This window comes from Nannospalax galili, unplaced genomic scaffold, assembly GCF_000622305.1.
Source record: "Nannospalax galili isolate Female #2095 unplaced genomic scaffold, S.galili_v1.0 scaffold117, whole genome shotgun sequence".
In the NCBI taxonomy this organism is placed as follows: domain Eukaryota; kingdom Metazoa; phylum Chordata; class Mammalia; order Rodentia; family Spalacidae; genus Nannospalax; species Nannospalax galili.
Window position 1 is genome coordinate 300983 of NW_008341422.1, and position 24687 is coordinate 325669.

At 46.6% G+C, this 24687-nt stretch overlaps 1 protein-coding gene across 1 annotated transcript in view; it reads left to right on the plus strand.

Annotated features, from left to right (window-relative positions):
- Lipc (lipase C, hepatic type) overlaps nucleotides 1-23710 on the plus strand; it is a 138105-nt gene extending 114395 nt beyond the window's left edge. The window contains 9 exon segments of the mRNA XM_017799087.2: nucleotides 943-1133; nucleotides 5410-5592; nucleotides 6748-6865; nucleotides 8528-8761; nucleotides 12336-12578; nucleotides 17488-17602; nucleotides 18196-18414; nucleotides 23475-23560; nucleotides 23563-23710. Coding sequence (XP_017654576.2) covers nucleotides 943-1133; nucleotides 5410-5592; nucleotides 6748-6865; nucleotides 8528-8761; nucleotides 12336-12578; nucleotides 17488-17602; nucleotides 18196-18414; nucleotides 23475-23560; nucleotides 23563-23684 — 1511 coding nt within the window. The 3' untranslated portion in view covers nucleotides 23685-23710.
- Nucleotides 23711-24687: the final 977 nt, after the last annotated feature.

The following is a 24687-nucleotide window of genomic DNA, read 5'->3' on the forward strand; positions in this document are numbered from 1 at the left end:
AGTACTCACGCCTCAGAGCCATCTCTCTTGCTATTCCCTCAGCTGGAAGGTCCTACTCTCCATCCCAAACACACACAACCTCGTCATCAACCCAGCATCTGAACAGCCCTCACCAAGCAACCCGCACATTGAGAGGAATCCATGGCCCCACTGAGCCCCTTCCCACCCTACTCTGCCCCATTTGATCTTGCCCTTTGGAGGCTATGACCACATACCATGCCTACAGTGGGAACGGGATGGGCTTTGAGGGGTGACGTGAGGTCTCATAGTGCCATTCACTGAGACACTCTGTCCACTGTCTCCCTAGCACTGGGGGCAGACCTGGGTTTGATTTTTTTAACTTTTTTAAAAAATATTTTATTATTTTTATTTTTATGTGTATGAGTGTATTGCCTGCATGTATGTAAGTGCACCCATGTCCTGCAGTGCCCAAAGAGGTCAGAAGACATTGCTGGATCCTCCTGGAGCTGGAGTTACTGACAGTTGTTAGCTACCATGTAGGTGCTAGAAACCAAACTGACGCCCTCTGCAATAGCAGCCAGTGCTCTTAACCCCTGAGCCATCTCTCCAGCCCCTGGGTTTGAATCTTGACTCTGATTCTTACTAGCTGTGCGATTTAGGGTGAAGCTTTCTGTCTGCAGGCCTCAGTCCCAGTGGCCTCACACTTCTAAGACCTTCCAGTCAGTCCTCTAGTGTGTTGCTGGCCAGTCACCATGATGACAGGATGGAGTCAGGCCCCTTAGCTTGTGTGTAGACCTCTTGAGTCTCCTCACATCATCTCACCATCCTACTGTGAATCCTGCTGGGCTCTCCAAAGCTGTGGTTCACGCTGGTCCCCAGCACCTCTCAGCACCACTAGCTGCAGCTCCAAACCGTGTGTGGATGCCCCCTGGGACAGAAGGGTGGATCAGATGCCAAATTAACCCTGCCTTCCTATTCCAGAGCCATTTAGGAGACGCGGTGGAGCGGCTGAAACCAGGAAACGGTTGCAGGACGCACAGACCAGATTGCTGCTCCTCAAAGACGGAAGTGACCGTCTGGGCTGTCAGCTCAGGCTCCATCGTCCAGACACGCTGCAGGAGTGCGGCTTCAATGCCTCCCAGCCGCTGGTCATGATCATCCACGGGTGGTCGGTAGGAAATGTTGCCGCTGTGCTATAGTCTTTGCCTTTGAGCCATCGTTCCTCGTAGTGTGCTGGATTTGAATAAAGAGAGAGCCTGCTGGTGTTAGCCCCATGCATGGCGTCGGTAAAGCGCTTTCTGGCTCTCTCAATTCCAGGAGAAGCAGGGCAGAGAAAATGTAGTTAGCTCCATGTGTCAAAAAGATTCAGATCAGCGGGTTATGGTGGCGCACACCTTTAGTACCAGCTTTTGGGGGTGGAGGGGCGAGGCAGGTAGATTTCTGTAAAATCGAGGCCAGCCTGGTCTACATAGTGAGTGCCAGGCTAGCTGAGGCTACAGGGAGACCCTATCTCAAAACGAAAAAAAAAAAAAAAAAAAAAGATGTGGATCAGAGGTCACACAGACCCTAAGGGGTGCAACCCCTGCAGGCTCCAGCCTCAATCCATGTTTCACAAGGGGCCAGAAGCAGGTCTGCAGCTGAGAGAAACAGTGATTCAAATAAAACATGCCATGGTTTTCACTTCAAACAAGTCCAGGTGTAATCCAAACTAGCTGAGGAACTTTGGTCAGTGACACTTTAAGGTTCCAGCTCCTCCAGGCTGTCTGTTGCTTTGCTTTCTTAAACTGTGGTCCTCAGCCTCACAATCGAAAATAGTAGCTGGAGCACTAACCATCACATCCCTATTCCAGGCAGCACAGTGTAATAAAAGCTGTGCAGAATGACGTCAAGAAGTGAAGCGTTTTTGTTTTTTTTTAATTTATTTAAAATTCTCTTACATCTGTTTGAAATGCACAATTCAATGGCTGTGGGTATGAAAGAGAGTTTTTTGAGGTTAGCCTCCCAGAAGCGTCTGGGAAATATCAACAGTTTTATTCACTGGGCACAACTGGGTGGAAAGGGCTGAGAAGTATGGCCTCTCACAAAAAGTACAGCCTTTCTGTGACCAAAAAAAAAAAAAAAAATCCTCCTATTGCTCTCTATCAAAGGATAGTGATGAGTGAAGTCAAACCTTGAGGACAGATCTCTAAGAAGCCTGGGCCCCGGGCCACAGCCTGCTCATGACCTGTTCAGGTCACAGTTTGAACCTTCTGGAAATTCTAGCATCTCTTTCATGAGTTGGAATTGTTTTATGTGTATGTGTGTTTGTAGCTATGCAGGTATGTATGTGTGTGTGAAGGCCAGAGGACAAGCTTAGGCGTCATCCTCAGGAATGCTGTCCACTTGCTTTGAGACAGGGTCTCTCATGCCCTGGACCTCATCACCAGGGAGCCCCAAAGATCCTCCTGTCTCAGCTCCCCCAGCATGCACACCACACCTAACATTCTAAAGATTTGTTTTAAAAGATTTTTTTAAAAATTTTATGTGTATGAGTGTATTGCCTGCATGTATGTAAGTGCACCTGTGTCATGCAGTGCCCACAGAGGTCAGAAAAGGGCATTGGATCCCCTGGATCCAACTGTAACTCCAGTCTGGAACTGGAGTTACAGATGGTTGTTAGTCACTATTATGGGTGCTGGGAATCAAACCCAGGTCCTCTGCAAGAGCAACCAGTGCTCTTAACCACTGAGCCATCTCCCCAGCCCCTAAAGATTTACTTTAAATTATGTGCGTATGTCTATGTGCAGCTACGTCCATGTGAGTGCAGGTGCCCTCAGAGGCCAGGAGAGGGTGTCAGATCCCCTGGAGCTAGAGCTATAAGTGGTGCTGGGAACTGAACCAGGTTCTCTGCAAGAGCAGCCAGTGCTCTTAAGCACTGAGCCATCTCTCCAGCCAAAGCAACTTTTTAAATTGCTTGTTTGTTTGTTTTGGGGTGTATGCATGTTCACGTGAACCATAGAGATTAGAGGACAGCTCACTGAATTCAGTTCTCTCCTTCCATCATGTGGATCCTCAGGATCAAATTCAGGTTGTCAGGCTTGGTGCCAAGTGCCTTTACCCACTGAGCCATCTCTCTGGTCCCACACCTAACATTTTATGTGGGTTCTGGGGATAGAATTCAGATCCTGAGATTGCAAGGCAAATACTTTACCAAATACACCACACCCCAAACAGTTTTTTTTTTCTTTTTTTGGTCTTTGAAAGTTATTTTTTGAGGCGCTAGCCAAGGATGTAGCCAAGAATGACCTTGAACTTCTGTTCCTCCTGCCTCTACCTCTGTTCTAGTTTGCTTTCTATTGCTGTGATAAAAACACTGACCAAAGCCAACTGAGGGAGAAAAGGTTTATTTTATCCTACATCTCCCAGATCACAGTTCATCACTGAGGGAAGCCAATGCAGGAATTCAGGGCAGGAACTTAGAGCACAGACCATGGAGGAGTGCTGCTTACTGGCTTGCTCCCCTGGCCCATGCTCAGCTTGCTTTCTTATATAATACAGGACCACCTGCCCACAGGTGGTGCCACCCACAGGGGGCTGAGCCCTCTCACATCACTCAACAATTGAGAAAATTCTTCATAGACATGGCCATAGGCCCATCCAATGGAGGAAATTCCTCATTTGAGGTTCCCTCTACCCAGGAGTGTCAAGTTGACAACTGAAGCTGTCCAGTACAACCTCCAAGTGCTGGATGTGCACCATCATGTGTAGTGTATACAGTGCTGGGGATCAAACCCAGCGCTTCATGCATGCACTCCACTGACTAAGCCTATACCCCCAGACTCAAAAAATATTCTTGAAACCCCTATCTAATCCTCTCTAAAGAATGAACAAACTGCCTCATCCATCTACTCTATTACCCCTCCTGGCCCTTCTCTGCCTCCCACCTCACATATCCCATTCCAGTCACCCACAGCTGCTGCAGCTGCATCCATATGCCCATAATACCTCTCCCCACTGGGCCTTAGCCCCATGCCCTCTGTCCTCTAGCTAAAACCCCTTTCCTCATCCCCTTCTCTGGGTTAGCTCCCTCTTTTCCTGTAGGACATAGTCTCAATTATATCTTCCTCCAGGCCTTCCCTGCAGCAGCTCAGCCCTCCCTCAGGGGGAGGCACATGTCCCTAGAGTTTCCATGCCTAGCACCCTGCAGGTCAGCTTTCTGCTGGGCTTTCTCATTTAATTTCTCTGAGCTGCTAGGCTGGGAGCTCCTTGGCTGGAAAGGTCCTGTCCTATTCTTGTCTAATGGACCACATTTACAGCTTCTCCAAAATGTTTGTTAACGGAATGGGTCTTGTCTCTAAACTCATGATGCTGATGGGTTCCTGTAACCAAAATGTGCTCTTGTTCTTGAAATCCCACCTGGTGGGAGTATACCACCAGCATTAACACTACAGACACTAGTGTGGATAGCACCAAAAGCTGGAGGGAGTATACCACCAGCATTAACACTACAGACACTAGTGTGGATAGCACCAAAAGCTGGAGGGAGGGCAGCTGTCCTGCACCCTCGCTGTGGTTCTAAGCACTTTGCATCCACTGCACACTGGCTTCATCTTCACAGCCTGCCTGGAAGGAGGGCATTGCTATCCCCACCCTGCTGATGAGGCAAGGGAGTTAAACAGTGTGTGCAATGTGGCTCAGCTGGAATATTTAACTCATGGTAAACATTTCTTTAATGGACACATCAAGCTGAGGCCCTGTCCCTTTTCTTGCAATTTGACCTTCAACTCTCCCAATTTCTCTGGTCCCCAGACATCCCTGCCCTTTCATGTCTCCAAATGGGCTGTTCCTTCTGTATGGAATAGACCTAGCTGTGACCACGCGACTCCCCACCTTTCTCCTTCCTGAACTCTGCATAGCTTCCAAGGCACGGCACAAGCACTTTGCTCTAGGAATGCAGTGGGTGTTTCCGGCCCAGTTTCTCATCCAAGGCACATACACACAGGTCTCCAGGTCATCCCTCCAAAGAGAACAGAGGGCAGAGCAGATGCTGTGGTACCGTAGGCCTGGAGGATCTGACTTTGGAGAAAGTCTGATTTTCACACACTTTTCCATTGTTTTAGGGCTCAGAAAGTTCCACTGTGAGGAAAAGTTCAGACAGTGACTCTCAGGTGGGGAACATATGGCAAGATCTGGAGACACTGTGTTTTTAAATCTGGGACTGGAGATGGGGCTGAAGTCAGGGATGGGTTGAGCAACACACAGGGACAGCTGGACAAGAGCTCTCCAAGCCTTAATGTCCACAGCAGTTGGCTGAGAAACCCCAGGTCAGGCTCTTTCTGTTAGAGAGAAGGATGTAGTATTGTCCTCAAGACTGAGAAAGGAGAGGGGTGCTAGCTCAAGGACAGCAGAAGTTAGGGTGGGCATCCCCATCCCCTCCTGATGAGGCTGACAGCCTGTGGCCACCCTCAGGTGGATGGCTTCCTCGAAAACTGGATCTGGAAGATGGTGGCCGCACTGAAATCCCGGCAGGCCCAGCCTGTGAACGTAGGGCTGGTGGACTGGATCTCCCTGGCTTACCACCACTATGCTGTTGCTGTCCGCAACACCCGCATTGTGGGCCAGGAGGTGGCCACTCTTCTCCTATGGCTGGAGGTAAGTCCACCCCACCTGTCCCTTTGACGGTGTAGGAGGTAGGCTGGTCTCCAAGAGATCCTTCCATCCCAGAAGACCCCAATGCTCAGCTCACAGCCAGATGCCAGGCGTCCCATGACCCCTACTTTGTAGAGCCCTCTTCTTCCTGCTCCTCAGTCACCATTCCTATATGCACAGCCTCCATCATCCCAGGTGCAGGCATCCAACTCACTGCTCACAAAAATCTCACGCATCCCTGGTAGCCATGAATGGGGCCCAATACAGAATCATAAACTTAATGAAACATTATGAGAGGGCCGGGCATGGTGGTGCCTGCCTTTAATCCCAGCACCAGAGACAGGCGGATCTCTGTGAGATCAAGTCCAGCATGGTTTACATAGCAAGTTCCAGACCAGCTGAGACTACAGGGAGACCCTGTCTCAATCAATCAATCAATAAATAAATAAATAAATAAACAAAGACGACGACAACAATAGTAAAACATTACAAAGGGCTAGTGAGATGGCTCAGCAGCAGGTACAGGTGCTTGTCACAAAGCCTGAGGACCTGATTTCAATTCCCAAGACCCACACGGTTGGAAAGAACTCACTCCTCAGGTTGTTCTCTGGCCTAGACACACCCCCCCCCACACACACACACACGCGATGTATTAATAACTTTAAAACATTTTTTAAAAGACAACATGAGATTTTCTTGCAATTTTAACTCAGTTACACATTCTTCAGCTTAAACTTCATAAACAATATCCTATCACAATATCATACAAAATAAATGTATGTTTGCTCTTGAAACCCATGGGTCACAGTTTGGACACCCCAGTGTGACCTAAGATAATTGTACCTCATCCACTGTCCTAAGGACTCTAAACATACTCAGAAACCGTCACCCACACAACTGGACCACGTCTACAGTACACTGAGGATGCAGTGAAGACAGGAAGGCAGGAAGCAGCTTCAACCAGGATGTCCCAGAGACAGGACCATCCCCCCTCCCCAACTCCCATCATTTGAGGACAGAGTCAATGAGTTGACACATCAGTTTCCCAATCAATAAAATATTTCCGCGGGTATTGCCAAGTATGGGTGGGTGCCCTGAAGAAGCAGCCCCATAGAAAGTTCACCACTTCCTCCCATGACCCTCATGACTGTCTTACAGGAATCCATGCAATTTTCTCCCAGCAAGGTTCACCTGGTTGGATATAGTTTGGGAGCCCATGTCTCAGGATTTGCAGGCAGCTCCATGGGTAGCAAACACAAGATTGGAAGAATCACAGGTAACCTTGACTGACTGCCCAAACATAAGCGCCACAGCTGCCTGCACAGGTGATGGTGATGGCACACCTGCTTTCCCAGGCTCATCACCACCACTCTCCTGATAGAGTTCAGGGGAAGATGGGGAGCACTTCCAAACACGACCTCTGCCAGGAATTGTGGCTGTTCATGAGAACACGAGGCAAACGACAGGCTAGGTTCCTATGGCCCTTCCTGCAGTGAATACCTCTCATACTTGTGCCAAATGCAACCAAAAGGGGTCTTCTGTACACCTCATAGCAAGGATCTCTTGTAGTGTGTCTGTCTGTCTGCCTGAGACCATGTCTCATGTTAGTCCAGGCTGGCCTCTAACTCTTATTTAGAGTTTGATTTTCTGGTCTCCACCTCAGTAAGGGTCATTGCCAGAGACTAGGTCAGAATTCCACAGTGGGCCTGGGGAGATGGCTTGGTGGTCAAAGTGCTTACCCAGCAAGCTTGAGGACTAGAATTTGTTGGGAACTCCAGAGTCCACATAAATGCCGTAATTCCAGCTTTAAAAGGCAGAGACAAGGAATCCCCGGAACAAGCTGGTTATCAAGGCTAGCCATATCAGTGAGCTCTGATTGAAAGAGCCTGCCTCAGTGAATAAGGTGGATGATTCCTGACATAACCTCAGGCCTCCACATGCACATGTACACACATACACTCACACCCACACACAGATGTACCCACACACGTGCAAACTTTGGAATATACACACATGCATGCACACCACACATATACATGTGAAAAATGGAAAAAGCAAAAAGAATTCCATAAAGTGAGGTGGCTTGAGACCTGAGCCCTCCCCATCCCCATTCTGGCTGGTATAGCTGTAACATATGGTCATCACCTGCCAGGCCACCCTCACAGGAGACATTCCTTACCCTGTTTCCTCTTCTGTCAGCCTAAAGAAAGGAACACAGGTCACACCAAGCCTGCACCGGGCTGGAAAGCAGGTGCCCTCAAGGCCCACAAGCAGTTCCTCCCCATCTCCAGGGCTCAGACCCCCACCAAAGGGTCCTTCAAGAAGGTAGAGGAGGAGAGCCCCTGGGACATACATAGCCTCTCCAGAAGCAGTCAGCCAAGAATTGCACTTGTCTCATACAAGCACATCCGAGCCCTTATTCACATCTTCACCCCAGAAATGTGACATCATTAGGCAATCTGGACAGTCAGTCCCATGAGGTGACATGACTGTGGGAGGAAAGCTGGCTTGTTCAGGGAGCTTACTGGCAATACAGGCAAACAAATTCCCTTTGACAGAGAAGTAAGAGCTGCATGTAATGAGAACCTTGGGTTGCTTCTTTTTTGTGCAAACAGATGCTGTGGAAAGTAGCTTTGGAGGTACTTAAAATTGATTTGCCTAAATAAATCAAGCATTCACTCATAGCCTGATTATTACCACCTGATTCTCTCTGCAAATCTCTTTTCCCTGAGAATAATGGCCATCCTGGGTCTAATTTTCAGCACCATGAATTACTGTGGTTTTACTGCAAAGAGGTTACAGTAAGGGCTTCTAGGGAGGGACTCTGCCCTAGGTTTCTCTCCTTCCTGGTAGCTTGTGAATGAGTAGTTGAATCAAACGCTAAGGAGCTGCTGTCCTCCCCATGCTCCATCTAACCTCGCCCTCGGTTTCCCATCAGGGTTGGACCCAGCAGGCCCTATGTTCGAGGGAACTTCCCCTAGCGACCGTCTTTCTCCGGATGATGCTATTTTTGTGGATGCCATTCACACCTTTACCCGGGAACACATGGGCCTGAGTGTAGGCATCAAACAGCCCATCGCCCACTACGACTTCTACCCCAACGGGGGCTCCTTCCAGCCAGGCTGCCACTTCCTGGAGCTCTACAAACACATTGCAGAGCATGGCTTAAACGGTAAGAAGGGAGAGGTCACAGCCTGATTCCCACATACTTCCCTGGGGCAGCATTCTCCAACTGTTACACCCAAGAAAGAGCTTGCCAAGGCTAGGGCCCCAGATGGGGTCTCCAAGGAGTCTTAGAAGGACTGGTGGTCCCCAGGCAGCTGCTCCCCATGACAGGTCAGAGGGCCTTGGGGACCAGGCAGAGGAGTGCCATCAAGAGACATAACTTCCCACCCCTGCCCAGAGTTCCCAAGGAAAGCTGCTCCCCAGACACGGGTCCTTGTGAAAGCTGAGCCCTGGGCCTACTGGTTGTCCCCTCTCTGGAAGTTTCTACCACCACAGACTTCTACTATCCAGAGCCACAGAAGGATGCATGTAATTCACCTTGGCTTCATGTGTGTACATGTGTATGCATGTTTGTATGTGTACAGGTGTGCCTGTGTGTGCGACAGTGAGTGTACACAGGTGAGTGTGCATGTGTGCGCATGTATGTAGAAGTTAGAAGACAACCTCAGGTGTTGTTTATCAGAAGTTACCCATCTTGTTTTTTGAGACAGTGTCTCTCACTGGCCTGGGGCTTACTGATTTAGCTAGGGTGGCTGCTCGGGGAACCCCAAGGATCTACTTGTCTCTGCCTCCCTAACACTTGGGATTACATGCACACCACCACACTTGGCTTTTGCATGTAACTTCTGAGGACTGAGCTCGGGTCCTTGTGCTTATATGGCAAGTACTTTACCAGCTGAGCAGTCTCCCCAGCCCAGGCCTTGGCTTCTCCGTCTTTGGTCTTACAGGAGTGGGATTAACTCTTTGCTCACACCCAGGAGGCTGCATCAGCCTACACTGCAGGGTATGACTAAGATTCCCCCAAGAAAAGTTCATCCAACTTACATCCCCCACCACAGGGAAGAACTGGATGTGACAGTATCTGGGTTATGATCCCACTTCTTCTCTATCAAACCCCCAAGTAGACATTAGTATGCATGCTGATAACCTACACAAGATTAGGGCACATGCATGCAAGCAGCAACCACGTTTGCCAGGCATGTGGAAACTGCAGGCATTCCAGATTTACTGTGGTTGTAGGACATCACCCTGTGAGAACATGCTACTCTAAGGCAGCTGGAGACCCCTATCCCACATATCACTTCCCACCCCTATCATCCAAAGCCAAAGCTGAGCACACTGAGGATTACATCACTGCTCTCACCTCTCCAGTATCAGAAAGACCTTCACACGCCTCATGCTTCATCTCAGGTTGGCTGGACTCCCAGCCTCTGCCCACGCCTGAGTGCCTTCTGGGCATTTCCCCCTATCTCCCTTTACATCTCCCCAGGGTCACCATCCCTCCCAGCGGACTCACTTAACCTCCACCCAGATCTACACTCCCCTCCCTACAAAACTCAGCACAGACTCCTGGATGGTGTTTGGTCACCCCTTTCCTGGTAAGCACAGCTTGGACCGGTCGCTGCATTTTCTCTTCTATGCTAAACTGTAAAATGACACAATCAACTGTGAGCATCCAGATCACCTAACTGGAGGCAAGGGAGCCCCGTGTCCTTCACCCCTGTGTTTATGGTGCTCCCATTTGGGGGCATTCCCCAAGCCACACCTGTACAGAAGGCAGCTTGATAACAGCTCTCCACCCTCACCCCCGCCAACTGGGCGAGTCCCTGAGCCTGTGAATCTTTGAGGCTGTTTTCTCATTTATCACAGGCACTGCTGGGAAGGTACAGGGAAAGCTTGAGTGGACAGCAAGCTGCACAAGCCTACCTCCCAACAGATACTCAGCCAAGATCCGAGATGACTAATACTGCATTTATAGTTAAAGCCCTCGGGTGGCTTTGGGCAACACCGCCTGTTCCTGACCTTTTCATTTTAGGTATTTTCCATGTCTTACGGTTGTTCCTCCACATTCCTTGAGAATAATTTGCTATAGATTAGGTTACAATTTGGAAGGTGTCTTTAAAAGGTCCTATTTCACAATGGAGGAGCTGGGTATTTAGCTTAGTTGGTAGAAAACTTGAAGAGCATACAGGAAACCCTGGGTTTCATCCCCAGCACCACATAAAACCAGGCATGGGGGTGAATACCTGTAATCTCACACTTGAGATGCCAAGACAGGGGGATCTTGAATTCAAGGTCAGTCTGAACTACATGATATCTCGTCTCAAAAGCAAACATTTGAGGCAGCAAGATGGCTCCGTGGGTAGAGAGGCTTGCTACACAAAGCTTGATGACATGAGTTTGATTCCCAGAACCCACATAAAGGAGAAAGGAGAAAACAAACTTCTGAAAGTTGTCTTCTGACCGTGACACTCGAGATGTGGCACACATGCACACATGTATACACACATATACATATGTACATACATATATATTCATGATTTAAATCTTATTACATTTTATTTGTTGTGTATGTATGTTGTGTGCATGTGGAGGTCAAAGAACAATTTATAAGAGCTGGTTCCCAGGACTGGAGAGATGGCTCAATGGTTAAGAGCACTGGCTGCTGCTGCAGACGACCCAGGTTCAGTTCCTAACACTGACATAAGGAGGTCCTTAACTCCAGTTCCAAGGGCTCCAACACCCTGTTCTGGCCTCTGTGGACATTGCATGACACAGGTGCACTTATATGCATGCAGGCAAAACACTCATACCCATAAAATAAAAATAAATAAATCTTTTTTATTTTTAAAGAGTTCATTCTCTCCTTCCACTATATAAGCCACAGGAATCAAACTCAGACCTTCAGGCAACAAGCATCTTTACTCACCGAACCATCTCGCTGACCCACTTAAAAATTAATAAGCAAAAATAAGGAAAAATTTTGCCTTGGGGTGTTAGGGCCCAGACCTGGTGTACCCTTCCATGGTGTTTGTTTTGTTTTGTTTTTTGAGACAGGGTCTTCCTATAGCCACAGCTGGCCTGGAACTTACTGTATAGACCTTTGTCTCACAAAGATCTGCCTGCCTCTGCCTCCTAAATGCTGGGATTAAAGGCATTTGCTACCACACCACGTTGCATGTACCCTTCTCAATCCTATGTCCCAGTTGGTGCCACGCCTGTCACTGAGGTCTGCAATAGCTGCTGGGGGTACATGTTAAGCATTGTGGGAGAGGCCCTGACATTTAGTATTTGTATGCCCTAGGAGTGCCTAGCTGGCCTGGCTTTGATGAGAAGAAAGGCAGTCCCCATGGCCCAATCAGCTAACTCGCCCTGCAGACTCGGAGACTGGGGCCTTTTTTGACCATGAGAGGAAGGTCTCTGAAATGAGAGTCTCCATCTTACTTTCTTAAACATTTTGCCCTTTTCCTAGTAGAGTGGGGCACTTACAAAAACGCCTCCTAAGCCACACCGTCACAGAAAGGTGCCCTCGCAGGGAATTTTGCCTTACTAGATGACCCATAGAGATCGAATTTCTTTAGCTTTCATCAGTTCTCACATCCCCCTGTTGACTCAGCAATCCTGCCCCCATACACACACAGCAGGCTGCCACTAATCTGCCATGGACTGATTACGGGAGTCTTTGCATTGGGGATACTTGGAGCTCAGGGTGCTAATGGCCTTCTCACCCTATGTTCCAGCCATCACACAGACCATCAAATGTGCCCATGAGCGCTCGGTACACCTTTTCATCGACTCTTTGCAACACAAAGATCTACAGAGCACAGGCTACCAGTGCAGTGACATGGACCGCTTCAGCCAGGGCCTGTGCCTGAGCTGCAAGAAGGGTCACTGCAACACGCTGGGCTACAACATCCGCAGGGAGCACTCGGGCAAAAACAGGAGGCTCTTCCTCATCACCAGAGCCCAAGCCCCCTTCAGAGGTGAGTGTCCTGTCTGACAGGCTCAGGAGCTCCCGCTAAGCTGCTGTGCTGGGGTTTCCAGGCAGCTTGGAGGTGGGGCAGGACACAAGTATAAAGAGAAGGAAGCCAGGGATGAAGAGGAGTAGACCGGGCTAAATTGCAGGAACCAACCAGCACTCACTGCTGAGTATTCACAAGGATCCTTTCTTGTTAATGTCACCTTAAAACAGCATTGTCTCACCCGCCAGTGACTGGCCCCGGCATCCTTGTCTACTGGCAGAGCTAACCTCAAGGGGCTTGGTGCAGCCCAGCAGACAGGAAGTCCCTTAAGGACAGTTGCTTCTCTTTATTTCAGCTAATCATCTTGCTCCAGGGACATCTAATAAGGACGGTATCACACTGCCAGTGATGTGGAGGGAACTCGCCAGGACTGCCTGGAACTGGCAAGAGAGCAACCCCCAGCCCTTGTGAGTTCTAGTGGACAGCTGAGGTATACCCCAAACCTCTCTAGCCCTGCTCCCAGTGTACCAGTTCCTCCTCGGTCCTTCCAGTAAGCAAAGTCCTCATGTGCCCAAGCTAGTGCCCCTCACCATGAGGAACAGCACATCACATCAGGCTGCCCTGAGGAGGCCAGAGATGGCACCTTGTGAGACTGACCTGTAGGAACACTGCAATCAATATAATACTGTTTTCAAATGAATGCCTTCTGCTAACCTTATGTGGCTGTTTAAATCCCAATTTAAACACTCTTTTAACAATATTACATTTATTTATTTCTTATTTATTTATGTGAATGTGGGGGTGGGGCACTTGTAGAGGTCAAAGGACAACTTAGAGGAATCAGTTCTCTCCTTCTACTATATGGATTCTGAGGATTGAACATTGTCAGACTTGGTGGCAAGTGCCTTTACCTGCTGAGCCATCTCGCTGACCCTGGTTTAAATACATCAAAGAAAACCAAGATGCTGTGCCTTGTACTAGGCCCTTTTCAAGGGCTCAAATACATGATTTCTATGTCAGACAGCACAGAAATAAATGTTCCTGTCATTGCAGAAAGTTCTGTTAATGGTGCTGGTATGACACCTTTAATCCAGGTCACATAACCACCCATTTTCCAGCTGCCATGGTCACAGTCATCTCTGATGTGGGCCCTGGCCACCACCAGCATTTTGACGACTATGTGTAGAACCTTGAAAGAATAGATTCACCCAGTCCTGGTTTGCAGAGAAGCCATGATCCATATTTTTTAAGGGTATCTAATTATGCTGTATAATCTGTATGGTCTGTTGGAGCAAGATAAATATCGCCTCCTGATTATAGCTTCACTATCTTGGCCCTCATCCCCTGGCTCCCAAGATCATTGATAAAACCATCAAAGGATCTATTTTCTACAAGCCCAAGCCACAACTCAAATAAACACTGCGGAGTGCAGCCTTGGCAGGAGAGTATTGGGAAAGGCTGCCCAGCGAATGGAGGCAGTTTATCCCTCACTTTCCACCTGGGGTGGGGGTAACACTCCAGTGGGAGGCTGTTTTTAAGGGATGGAAAGGAAATGATATTAAGCCCTGCTTAGCAAGTGTGGGGTTAACCCTCAGAGCAGTCAGATGCAGTAACGGAGTGCAGGGGAGAGTGGTACTTACAGAGCTGGGGGCACTCTGTCCAGGCATCATGTTGGGCTTACCATAGTGACCAAGAGAGAAAAGGTGGAGAGGGAAGGAGAGAGGGAGAGGAAGAATACTGAAATTTGTGGGATGAAGTGTGCTGAAATGTCTTATAAATACCTTAAGATTCGGAGAGGCCACATGGTTAGTGAGTGGTCAAGCACTGCTTTTGATCTAAGCTAGCCTTTATTCCTCACAGCCTTAAAGTTTCTGATCCAGTCACAGAGTGACTCACACTCCTGACTACTAACAGTCACCAGCCTCCCAGACTCTGAGATGTTTTCAGTCATGAAACCTCCATGAGCCAAGAATGTTCACAGAGAAAACCAGATAAGAAAAGAAACAGTCTCCTTACATTAATTCTATGACCTCGAGTTCACCGTGGCCATTGTGTGAAAGAGAAGTTTCATTTTTTGTTTGTTTGTTTTTAATAAACAGCACTGGGAGAGTCCATGGGGAATGAGAATTCGGGAGTTTTCCTCGTGGAGGGACTCTCCCTGTTTCTGATCTGGAGGGAGCCGCCTGATCTGCGCGTGGTCAGCGGACTTTTCCAGGCCTTTCATCTTTCAGACCCTAAATTGTTTCTTCTGCCAGAACACAGGCTTGTGCTTGGCTGGATTCTTTGAAGTCACGGGGTCATTTCTTTGCCCAAATAATTTCCTAGTATCCTAATTAAATACATCATAAGGTAAACTGAGCAGACGGCCACACTTTTGTCCTTAATCTTTGGAATTCTAACATTTGAGGGAGGGGCAATAAATGATAAATTCTTTTTTAAAATAAAAATATTTATACAAATCCAAATAAGGACAAATAATTAGTTTTCAGTTATGGATGGAACCCAGAGCCTTGCACATACCAGACAAGCTTTCTCACTGCTAAGCTAGATCTTTATCCTTTCATGTCACTCAAAGTCACCCAAAGTCTTTTCATGTTAGAAGAACAAACCTTACTTCAAGATTCCTCCAAAAAGGTGACTGTGTTAATGGGGCAGCAGTGCAGAGTCCCTGTGTGGACTCAGGATCTTCGAGGATGCTCCTATGAACACAGGTATCTCAAGGTCACAGAGGAGGCTTGGCCCTCCTCAACCAGGTCTGCTGTGAGCTCCCGGGGAGTGACTCGGCCACCTCACAGCACATACACCTTTCTCTTTTAATTAATTATTTATTTATTTGTATTTTATTAGTGTAAGTGTTTTGGCTGTATGCCACATGCAGTGCTAACAGAAGCCAGAAGAGGATGTCAGATCCTCTGGACCTCGAGTTACGGACTTGTGAACCACATGTGTGTGCTAGGAACTGAACCATTGGCCCTCTACAAGAGCAGCCAGTACTCTAAACTGCTGAGCCATTTCTCCAGTCCCAACATACCTTTTTTATTATTTTATTTTATATTTTAAGTTCATATTTTTGGCTTTTTGTAGCCCAGGCCTTGATGATGATCCTCTTGCCTCAGCCTTCCAGGTTCCAGGATTACAGCCGTGTGCCACCACACTTAGTTTCCCATCTTTGCATGCCTGCCTCCTGCATGAGTCCCACATTTCTGGGGCCAGCCAGCTCCCCCTCACAGGCTGTGCAAGTTCAAGGGACCTTGGCCATTAGGTCTTACTAAGGAACTGTCCCCAGAATCCTGAAACTGCAGCGTCTCCTGCATGGAGACCCATCTCCTCCCATCCATCACTTAGGAAAAGAAGAAACAAAAGCACGTGTCCAATCCAGGGACATGGAACATTCATCCCCAAAAGGACATGGAATGTTCATCCCTGCAGAAGTGCCTTATTCTCCTAGCTACAATGGGGTCTTTAATGCAGTGCACATCTTTGTGGCTCTTCAACAAAGATCCCACTAAGCATTCCTTGTATGTCTTGTGAGGCCTGTGCTCTTGTGGAAATTCTAGCAGTGACAAGCTTCACAAGACCGCACTTAGGGAACGAAGATGCATAGCGAAGCCCACAAGACAAGGCAGCGTGTGGCAGGTCTCTTGAGAGACAGCCTCCCAACCTCACTCCAGGTCTTCCAAGGCCAGGCACTGCAGCTTCAAATTCTTGTAATTGCTTTTTAAATATTTTGAAAAGCTCCCTCTTTTTCCAATAAGACTCTGATTAAAATACTTATTGTAGGAAGCACAGCTGTAGTAGAGAAGCAGCAACCCCACCTCTCTGCTCTCTCCAGGGTCAGCATGGCTAGGATGTTTGAGAATATCCCAACTTCTAAGCATCTGTTTTATGCATTTTGGTCTTATACTATATGGGAAATGTTCAAATGCCATGGGCCTTGCATTTTTTTTCATCAGAGTGAAATTGCTTTAAAAATGTCTTTTAAAAAAGAGATTATTTTATTTTTTAATTGCGTGTTTGTGTGTGGGTATGAACACATGAGCACAGGTACCCCAGGAAACCAGAAGAGGGCATTAGATCCCCTGGAGCTGGAGGTGCAGGTGGTTGTGAGTTGCCCAACGTGAGTGAGGGAATTGGACCCTGGTCCTCTATGTAGTAGTAGAATTCACTCTTAACCATTGAGCTATCTTTGTAGCCCAGGGTTCTGTCATCTTTTGACAGACAATACTTACCTTTTTGGTTTTCCTTTTGTGTACTGGGAATGGGACCCAAGGCCTCCCACATACTATATCTATTAAGAGCTATAGCCCCAGGCTTTACCATTACTGTTGTAAATACGACATGAGTCCCATGTAGATATTAGGACATGCAGAGAAGAAGGAAGAAAAAAACAATCAATCACATTCACAATCCCACCTCTCGGGGTAGGAGGGGGAACATCGTTAATATTTTGAGATCTATCCCATCTAAACAGTTTCCTCTACATCTTTAAATTTTTAAAAATATGGGATTTTAAATTTGAAATTTCTGTATAAATAGTTGGGTACGGGAGTATATGCCTATAATCCCAGTACTAAGGAAGCTGAGACAGGAAGATTATAAGTTTGAGTTCAGCCTGGGCTTCACAGCAAGATCCTGCCTCACTTAAAAATGTCACTCAGTTAATAGAGTACTTGCCTAGCATGTACAAGCCCTGGGATCAATCCCTAGCACTGCATAAACCAGGTATGATAGGCAGGTCTGTGATTCCAGCTCTCAGGAGGTGGAACAGAAGAATCAGAAATTCAAAGTCATCTTTGATTACATAATGAGTTCAAGATGTCTCCAAAAACATCCTGCTTATCTTCTCTAACTCTCCCCCTCCCTTTCTCTTCCCTTCTCTCTCTTTCTCTTCCTCTCCCTTCCCTCTCCTTCCCTCCCCTCCCGTCTCTAGTTTACCATTACCAGTTCAAGATCCAGTTCATCAACCAAATTGAGAAGCCAGTGGAGCCCACTTTCACTATGTCACTGCTGGGAACAAAGGAGGAAATGAAGATTCCCATCACTCTGTGAGTGCCATGATGTGCTTATTTCTCTCATGGGCTCCAGGTGGACTCCTACATTTCAAGGGTCAGGCAGTTGCTACTCTTCTCTTCCCATCAGAACTGCCCTAAGCATCCTGGCCAATGGAACATCGTCTAAACCCTGTCCTTCACATCCCTCCTCAGGCTCACCAAGCTCAAGGGAGACCCTCTGTGAGCACTGTCTCTGCATGTGATAGGGCTAATGCACTGTGAACAGAGACAGAAGCCAGAGGCAGGTCCTCCAGGTGTGCAGCACAGCAAAAAGACCTAAGCAGAAGTTGTAGGGTGAGCAGATATCCATAGGAAGGCCCCCAAACACCTTTCCAGGGTGTTCTGGAAACCATGCCCAGAAATAAAACTTGAAGCTTGTCTGTTCCTTTTGGCACAGGTTTACAATCTCAGTCAGCTTTGAGAGACAGCTGTCTACCTGCCCTAGCGCCATCTCTATTGTCTATTGAACGCTGAGAAATACAACAAAAAACATCCCAAAGTCACTTAGGTATCTGAAGATGCCTCAGTGTCACTCAGCTGTACAGTTGAGTTAAACTCTATTAACCAGTTTCTTTTGTTTCTTCAAGGGGTGAAGGAATCACCAGCAATAAAACTTATTCTTTCCTTATCACATTGGATAAGGACATCGGTGAACTGATCGTCATCAAATTCAAATGGGAAAAGAGTGCAGTGTGGCCCAACATCTGGAACACAGTGCAGACCATCATCCCGTGGGGCGTGGTGCCCCACTACTCAGGCCTGGTTTTGAAGACTATCCGGGTCAAAGCTGGAGAGACACAGCAAAGGTGACAGCTGACCCTAATACCTCCTCAGTGCCTAAGGTGCAAGGCAACCTCCCAGCTCAGCCTTCCCATCAGTCACAGGAAGTAGGTACCCCGGTGCTCTAGTGATGGATCACAGGAAAGGGGCGGTCTGAAGAGGCAAAAGTGGAAGACACTCAGGGCTTCTGATGCCCATCCAGCCTCTTCCTGCCTCTGCCTGTCAGCTACCTCCTCTGGAGTCTAAGAACTGCCTCAGCAGCCTGGAGGCTTCCCAAAGCCCAGCATGCTGATGGAATTCTCCAGAGAAGGTGCTGCTGGGAGCTGCAAGGGATCTGCTTTGTTGCTGACCCTCTCCCCCTCAGAAAGACTCAACAGATCCCAAACCCAATCTCTCTTTCTCTCTCCTGTTTCCTCTTTCTTGTTCTCTGTATATCGGTCTCTTTCTGTCTCTCTCTGTCCGTTCCTCTGTCTCTGTCTCTGTGTGTCTTTCGTCGCTTTGTCTCTCTGTCTCATTTTCTCTGTGTGTCTCTCTAGCTCTCGGTCTCTCTTGGTCTCTCTCTCTCTCTCTCTCTCTCTCTCTCTCTCTCTCTCTGCTCTCTCTTTGTCTCTCTCTCTCTCTCTCTCTCTCTCTCTCTCTCTCTCTCTCTCTCTCTCTTTCCTTGGATGCCAAAGACTCCCTGGAAAGCTTATTGATATGCAGAGTTCTCGGACCCGCCTGCACAGCTTGTGGCTGTGATCTTGGGAAGAGACCTAGGATGAAAATTTTAAACAAGAATCCTGAAGAATCTCACTGAGAGCAATGTCATTCCTTAAGAAATGCCACTTCAAATGGTGTGTTATCTCTCCCAGTCTCGGAGTCCCTGAGGACAAAAAGGGGACAGGGAGGGAGTAGGGAGTGAAGATAGAGAGCCAAGTCCAGCAGCAGTGCTTACAGACTTAGCAGAGGGATGTTCAGCACACTTTGCCATGGCAACCATACTTTCCTATAGCTCTGTATTCTCCATAGCAGGACAATTCCATGCTTCCAAAGGCCTTTTCCTAGCTCTGCCCTCTGTATTTGAGAAGCTTGTCTCCGTTCTCCCACCTTCCTTAGGGGGGAGCCCTGTTTCCTCCTTTGCTTAGGAAAGATGGAAAACAGTAAGCTGCTCACCTCTGAACTCCATGCCTCCCTCTGCCTCAGGTTTCACAGCCTGGAGCCAGCCCACAGCAGATTTATGCCTCAGTCCCTTATGCAACTGCTCTGAGATTATATTTCCCTGGGATGCAAAATCCTGGCAATTACTGAAAGCATAAACCCCAAACTTCCAACCAACCTCCACGTGATAAGACTGAGAAAATTAAGCTGCTTCCCCCTCTACACCCTTAGTTATTCTCCCTCGAGTTTCTGGCCCTTTGGGGCAGCACTGCTTCTGAGCACCAGCCCTCCCCACATTCTCTTAGCTAGAGAGTAATTGCTCACTTAACGTGACTGTCCGCTGTCCATGACAGTCTGTGTGCCTTGCCCTGCAAGGTGGTGGAAGAAACCACTGTGCTGCCTACACCAAAGCCTGCCTCACAGACTGAAGAAGCAGAAGAGGAAAAAGACATAGAGCACTCCCATGGCACAGAGGGCTTTGAACAAAGTATTCCCGGCATTAATCTCTCAATGTCCTTCCCAGCGACTCTGATGTAGCCCTGGCTGCGGAGATTAGCAGCCTGTGACTCACACAGGTCCCACAGCTAATGAACGTCTGCTCCCAGATTTGCCTTACCTTGGCCTGATTCATTACCCATTTGTTGCTGGTATACTGTTTTAAATGGTTCCTTCCTCCATTAGTCTTGGCCACATTAATCTGACTTTCCCTAGTCTAACCTAGCAGAATTGCAACGCCAGGCATTAATGTACAGGTGCATCAACTCCTTCCTCTGGATTGTAGAAAGTACATTCTTAAAAGGACTGGAGGGGGTTTGAGAGATATAGATCGGTCAATAAAGTGCTTGCTTTAGAAGCACAAGAACTCAAGAAAAGCTGGGTGTAGTGGCATTCGCTTGCAATGTCAGTGCTGGGAGATAAGGACAAGCTTCCTGGGACACCTGGCTGGCCAGCCTAGCCTACTTGGAGAGTTCCATGCTAGTGAGAGACCTTGTCTCAAAATAACAAGGTGGATGGTGCTGGAGGAACAATACCTGATGTTATCCTCTGGGTTCCACATGCACAAACACACCATTGTGAATACACACACACACACACACACACACACACACACACACACACACACACGGGAATAAAAGGGTTGGAGGCCCAGGGGCTATGAGCTTTGTAGTTTCCCAGATGTAAATACTCCTGCATGTGGGAAAAGTCAGAGTTGCAGCTCTTGGCAAAAAGAACCTCCAGGTCCTAATTAGAAAAATGAGATCAATTAATTTTGCTAAATGGTATGCTCCATCCCAGGGCTTCTCAAGTGTTAATGAACACACAGATCATCTAGGGATGATGTCAAAAGGCAGATCCTGCCTCAGTAGACCCCCAGCCGGGGGGGGACCCAGACGATACTGTTCCTGCTATCTGTGGACTTTGAATAGTAAGACCTCAGCACTGTATAGTCCAGGATGTCTAGAAACAGGCAGCTCAGGTTATTGCTAGTGGGGCTGAATGCAGCAGGCTTTGAGGGAGCCAAAGGCATTCCCAGGAGACAGGCAGTGACCCAAGCATCTTGGCCAGAAGAGTCAAACAGAACTCTGTGTTGGCCAGTCCTAAACTCAAATTTTGACTTCATTGCCCATGGCCTACACAGCCTCAATTAATAACCACCTTTCTGAAATCCAGTTCCATAGTAATAAATGGGAATCACAATGTATGTCTCAAGAGACCACTGTTTAGTATCTTTGGCAAACCAAAAGCCGGAGTCAAGAGGCAAACATGAAACCATATACTCTAAATCACTCTGCTAAACTCAAGGGAAAAAAGAAAATGTAGGTTAAGTAACTTGCCCCACAGCTGCAGAGGAGGTGAGTTTCTCCCAATCATGGACGAGCAAGGTTGTGTATTGGGATGAAGAGAAAGACAGAAAAACAGAAGTAACAGACTTGGTTGGTAAAATGTAGAGAAATGTTCTCAAAATCTACCAGTGAGGCTGGGGATGTGGCTCATGTTGCCTAACATGCATGAAGCCCTAAGTTTGATCCCCTGTACCACATAAACCAGATCTGGTGGTGCATGCCAGAACTTAAGAGGAATCAAGAGTTTAAGACCATCTTTGGCTACATAGTGAGTTTGAGGCCAACCTGGGCTACATGATATCCTCGTCCAAATAAAAATGCATTCATAAATTACATCATTTTTTCAACTGCAGAATTTTCTTATTTATGACCTTAGGTACAATCCAAAGGAGGGAGGAAAGGGCATATAGATAGAGGATGAATGAATGAATGAATGAATGAATGATAAATCAATGGATGGATGATTGGGTAGATAGATAAATGATGGATGGATGGATGGATGGATGGATGGATGGATGGATGGACAGATGAACAGATGGATGGATGGGTGGATGGGTGGGTGGATGGATAGACAGATGAACAGATAGATGGGTGGGTGGATGGATGGATGGATGGATGGATAGACAGATGAACAGATGGATGGGTGGGTGGTTGGGTGGATGGATGGATGGATGGATGGATAGACAGATGAACAGATGGATGGGTGGGTAGGTGGGTGGATAGATGGATAGATAGATAAATGGATGGACATATGGGTAGATGGATGGATGGATGGATGGCAGATAGATAGATACTTATATACATAGGGGAGTTTATGGATGGATGGATAGATACATAGATGGATGGACAGATAGACTGATAGATGATAGGGAGATACATAGATACATAGATAGAATTGAAGTTAGTACAAAGCAGCAACCCCAGGTCAAGCTAATGGTCAAAACAATCAAGTGGCTGGTTTTCTGAAGACAAGCTGTTCAGATACCCTTAGCCAACCAGTGTCTGCACCAACAGGAAGGACAGTGCTTCAGGGCTGAACCAGCAAGGCTAAAAGCTGGGGCAGTAAGCCTGCTCGGAGTGTTGAGAAACTGTGGATGTCTGCCTTGGAGTCAATTCCGGTGAGAGAAATAACCCTCAGCCTCAAGTCTTTGAAGAGCTTTACAAGGGAAAACAAAGGAAGCCTACCCCTGGGGTTTCAGTGCAGAACCTCACGAGGATTACTTTCACTGACTTGGATTTTGTTATTCTCTGAAGTTATAAAAAATATAAAAATATTTCCAAACATAAGAATCTAATGTAAAAAAAAAAAGATTGCATGCACTATATAACTTGAATAGTATTTGATAAAAGATGAAACACTTCCTAAAACAAAGACCTCTAGATAGGCCGACTAGATTCACTGATGGACAAGTACTGGAGAACGGCTGGGGTGCCGACAACACAGCAGACAGTAGCAGGGAAGACAGAGTAAAAGGGCTCTATGGGGGGGCTATAGGAGGGTGCCATCTGGGAAGTGGGTATATAGATGAATAAGATAGTCTGGGATGTTCTGTGTGATATACACACAAAAAATTCAACAAATTTAAAAAATGAGCTATATTTGAGGAGGAAGCATAAAAATTTACATCATGTTAATTAGTAGAGGTGATAAACATTACCACTGAAATCTACCTGATGACTTTATATCCATACACAGGTACCAAGGATCTGAGTGCAACCAACCATGACTAGTAATAATCAGCTACATACAGATGAGAGACGCATGCGCCAACATCTAAGTGTTATTAGCAAAAACAATGAGTCTGTAAGAAACTATATTTTAAAATGAAATGGAGGTCCTTTTTAAAGGTTAAAAATGCAATTTTATGTCTTACAGGGTTTATACTGAGTTCAATATTGTATAACTATATTCAACTGTGAGCCTCAAAATTTTATAGCCACTTTTGAAAGAGATCTATCTTTGCTCTGGAAATTATTATTGAGTATGTTAAAGCTGTAATGAAATGCTTCTTCTAAAAAAATTGCATTGAAAAATAAATAAATAAAACACTTCCATAAGTCCCATCTAAAAACATAACACCGTTTTTGGTTTGTTTTCTCATCAGAATGACATTTTGCCCAGAGAGCACGGATGATCTACAGCTTCACCCCACCCAGGAGAAAGTCTTTGTGAAATGTGAAGTAAGCACAAGAACATTGAAACGAAAGAACAGATGAGTCAGAGACCCATGCCAAGAACAAATAAACCATATGCTGCCATACCTGCAATGGCTGCCTTATTTGGAAACCAAAATTACATGAATAATCTTGCATAAATTTAAATAAAACAGGTATAAAGAAGGGTGTGTTTTGTTACTATAAACTGAGCTTTGAAACTTGAATTATATAGGGGCTAGCAAGATGACTCAATGGTTAAAGGTGCTTGCCATCAAGCCTGATGACCGGGGTTCAATCTCCCACCCACATACATGGTAGAAGGAGAGAAACAACTTCTATTAAGTTGTTCTCTGACCTCCAAACATACACCATAGCACACATGCCTGCACAAACATGCACATGCATGCACACACAATACATAACTGTTAAAATAATCTTTAAAACTATTATACAGCTATTTTCAAGTATTAGTACAACAAAAAGTTTGCTAGTTTATTCTGACCAACTTTTGAACCATGCTAGAAAAATACTTATTACATAACTAGTATTTGATAAAGCAAATTCCTAGTTAAAATTCTAGTTGTATGAAGCAGTGCGTATACCCTTTAAGACAATTCAGCTCCCTAAAAACAAAAAAGCTTGTTACATCATACACATCACACACACAGTTATTTCACTGAACCAAACACAAATAGGATTCTACTAGACTAAAAGTGGGGTCAGAGAAGGCTGAGCAGCTGGTTTACATGGGGCTAAGGCTTTGGAGCTAGAGGCCAGGGCTTTGATCTTGCTACCAACTGAGCCACATCCCCAGCCCTCATATAAATATTCTTATACATGCTTCTTGTGATACATATGCACTGACTCAAAAAATATTTTCTGAAAAGTAACATTTTATGACTATAGCTCTGTAATACAGCTTAAAATCTAGTATAGTAATCCCCCCTGCATTGCTCTTAGTGCTCAGGGTTGTTTTGGCTATCCGAGGTCTTTTGTGCTTCCATATGAATCTTAGGATGGTTTTTTCCAGTTCTGTTCATTCCTGAAGAATGTCATGGGGATTTTTATTGGCATTGGATTGATTCTATAAATGGCTTTTGGTAGGATGGGCATTTTCACAATATTAATTCTTTCAGTCCATGAACTTGGGAAGACCTTCCA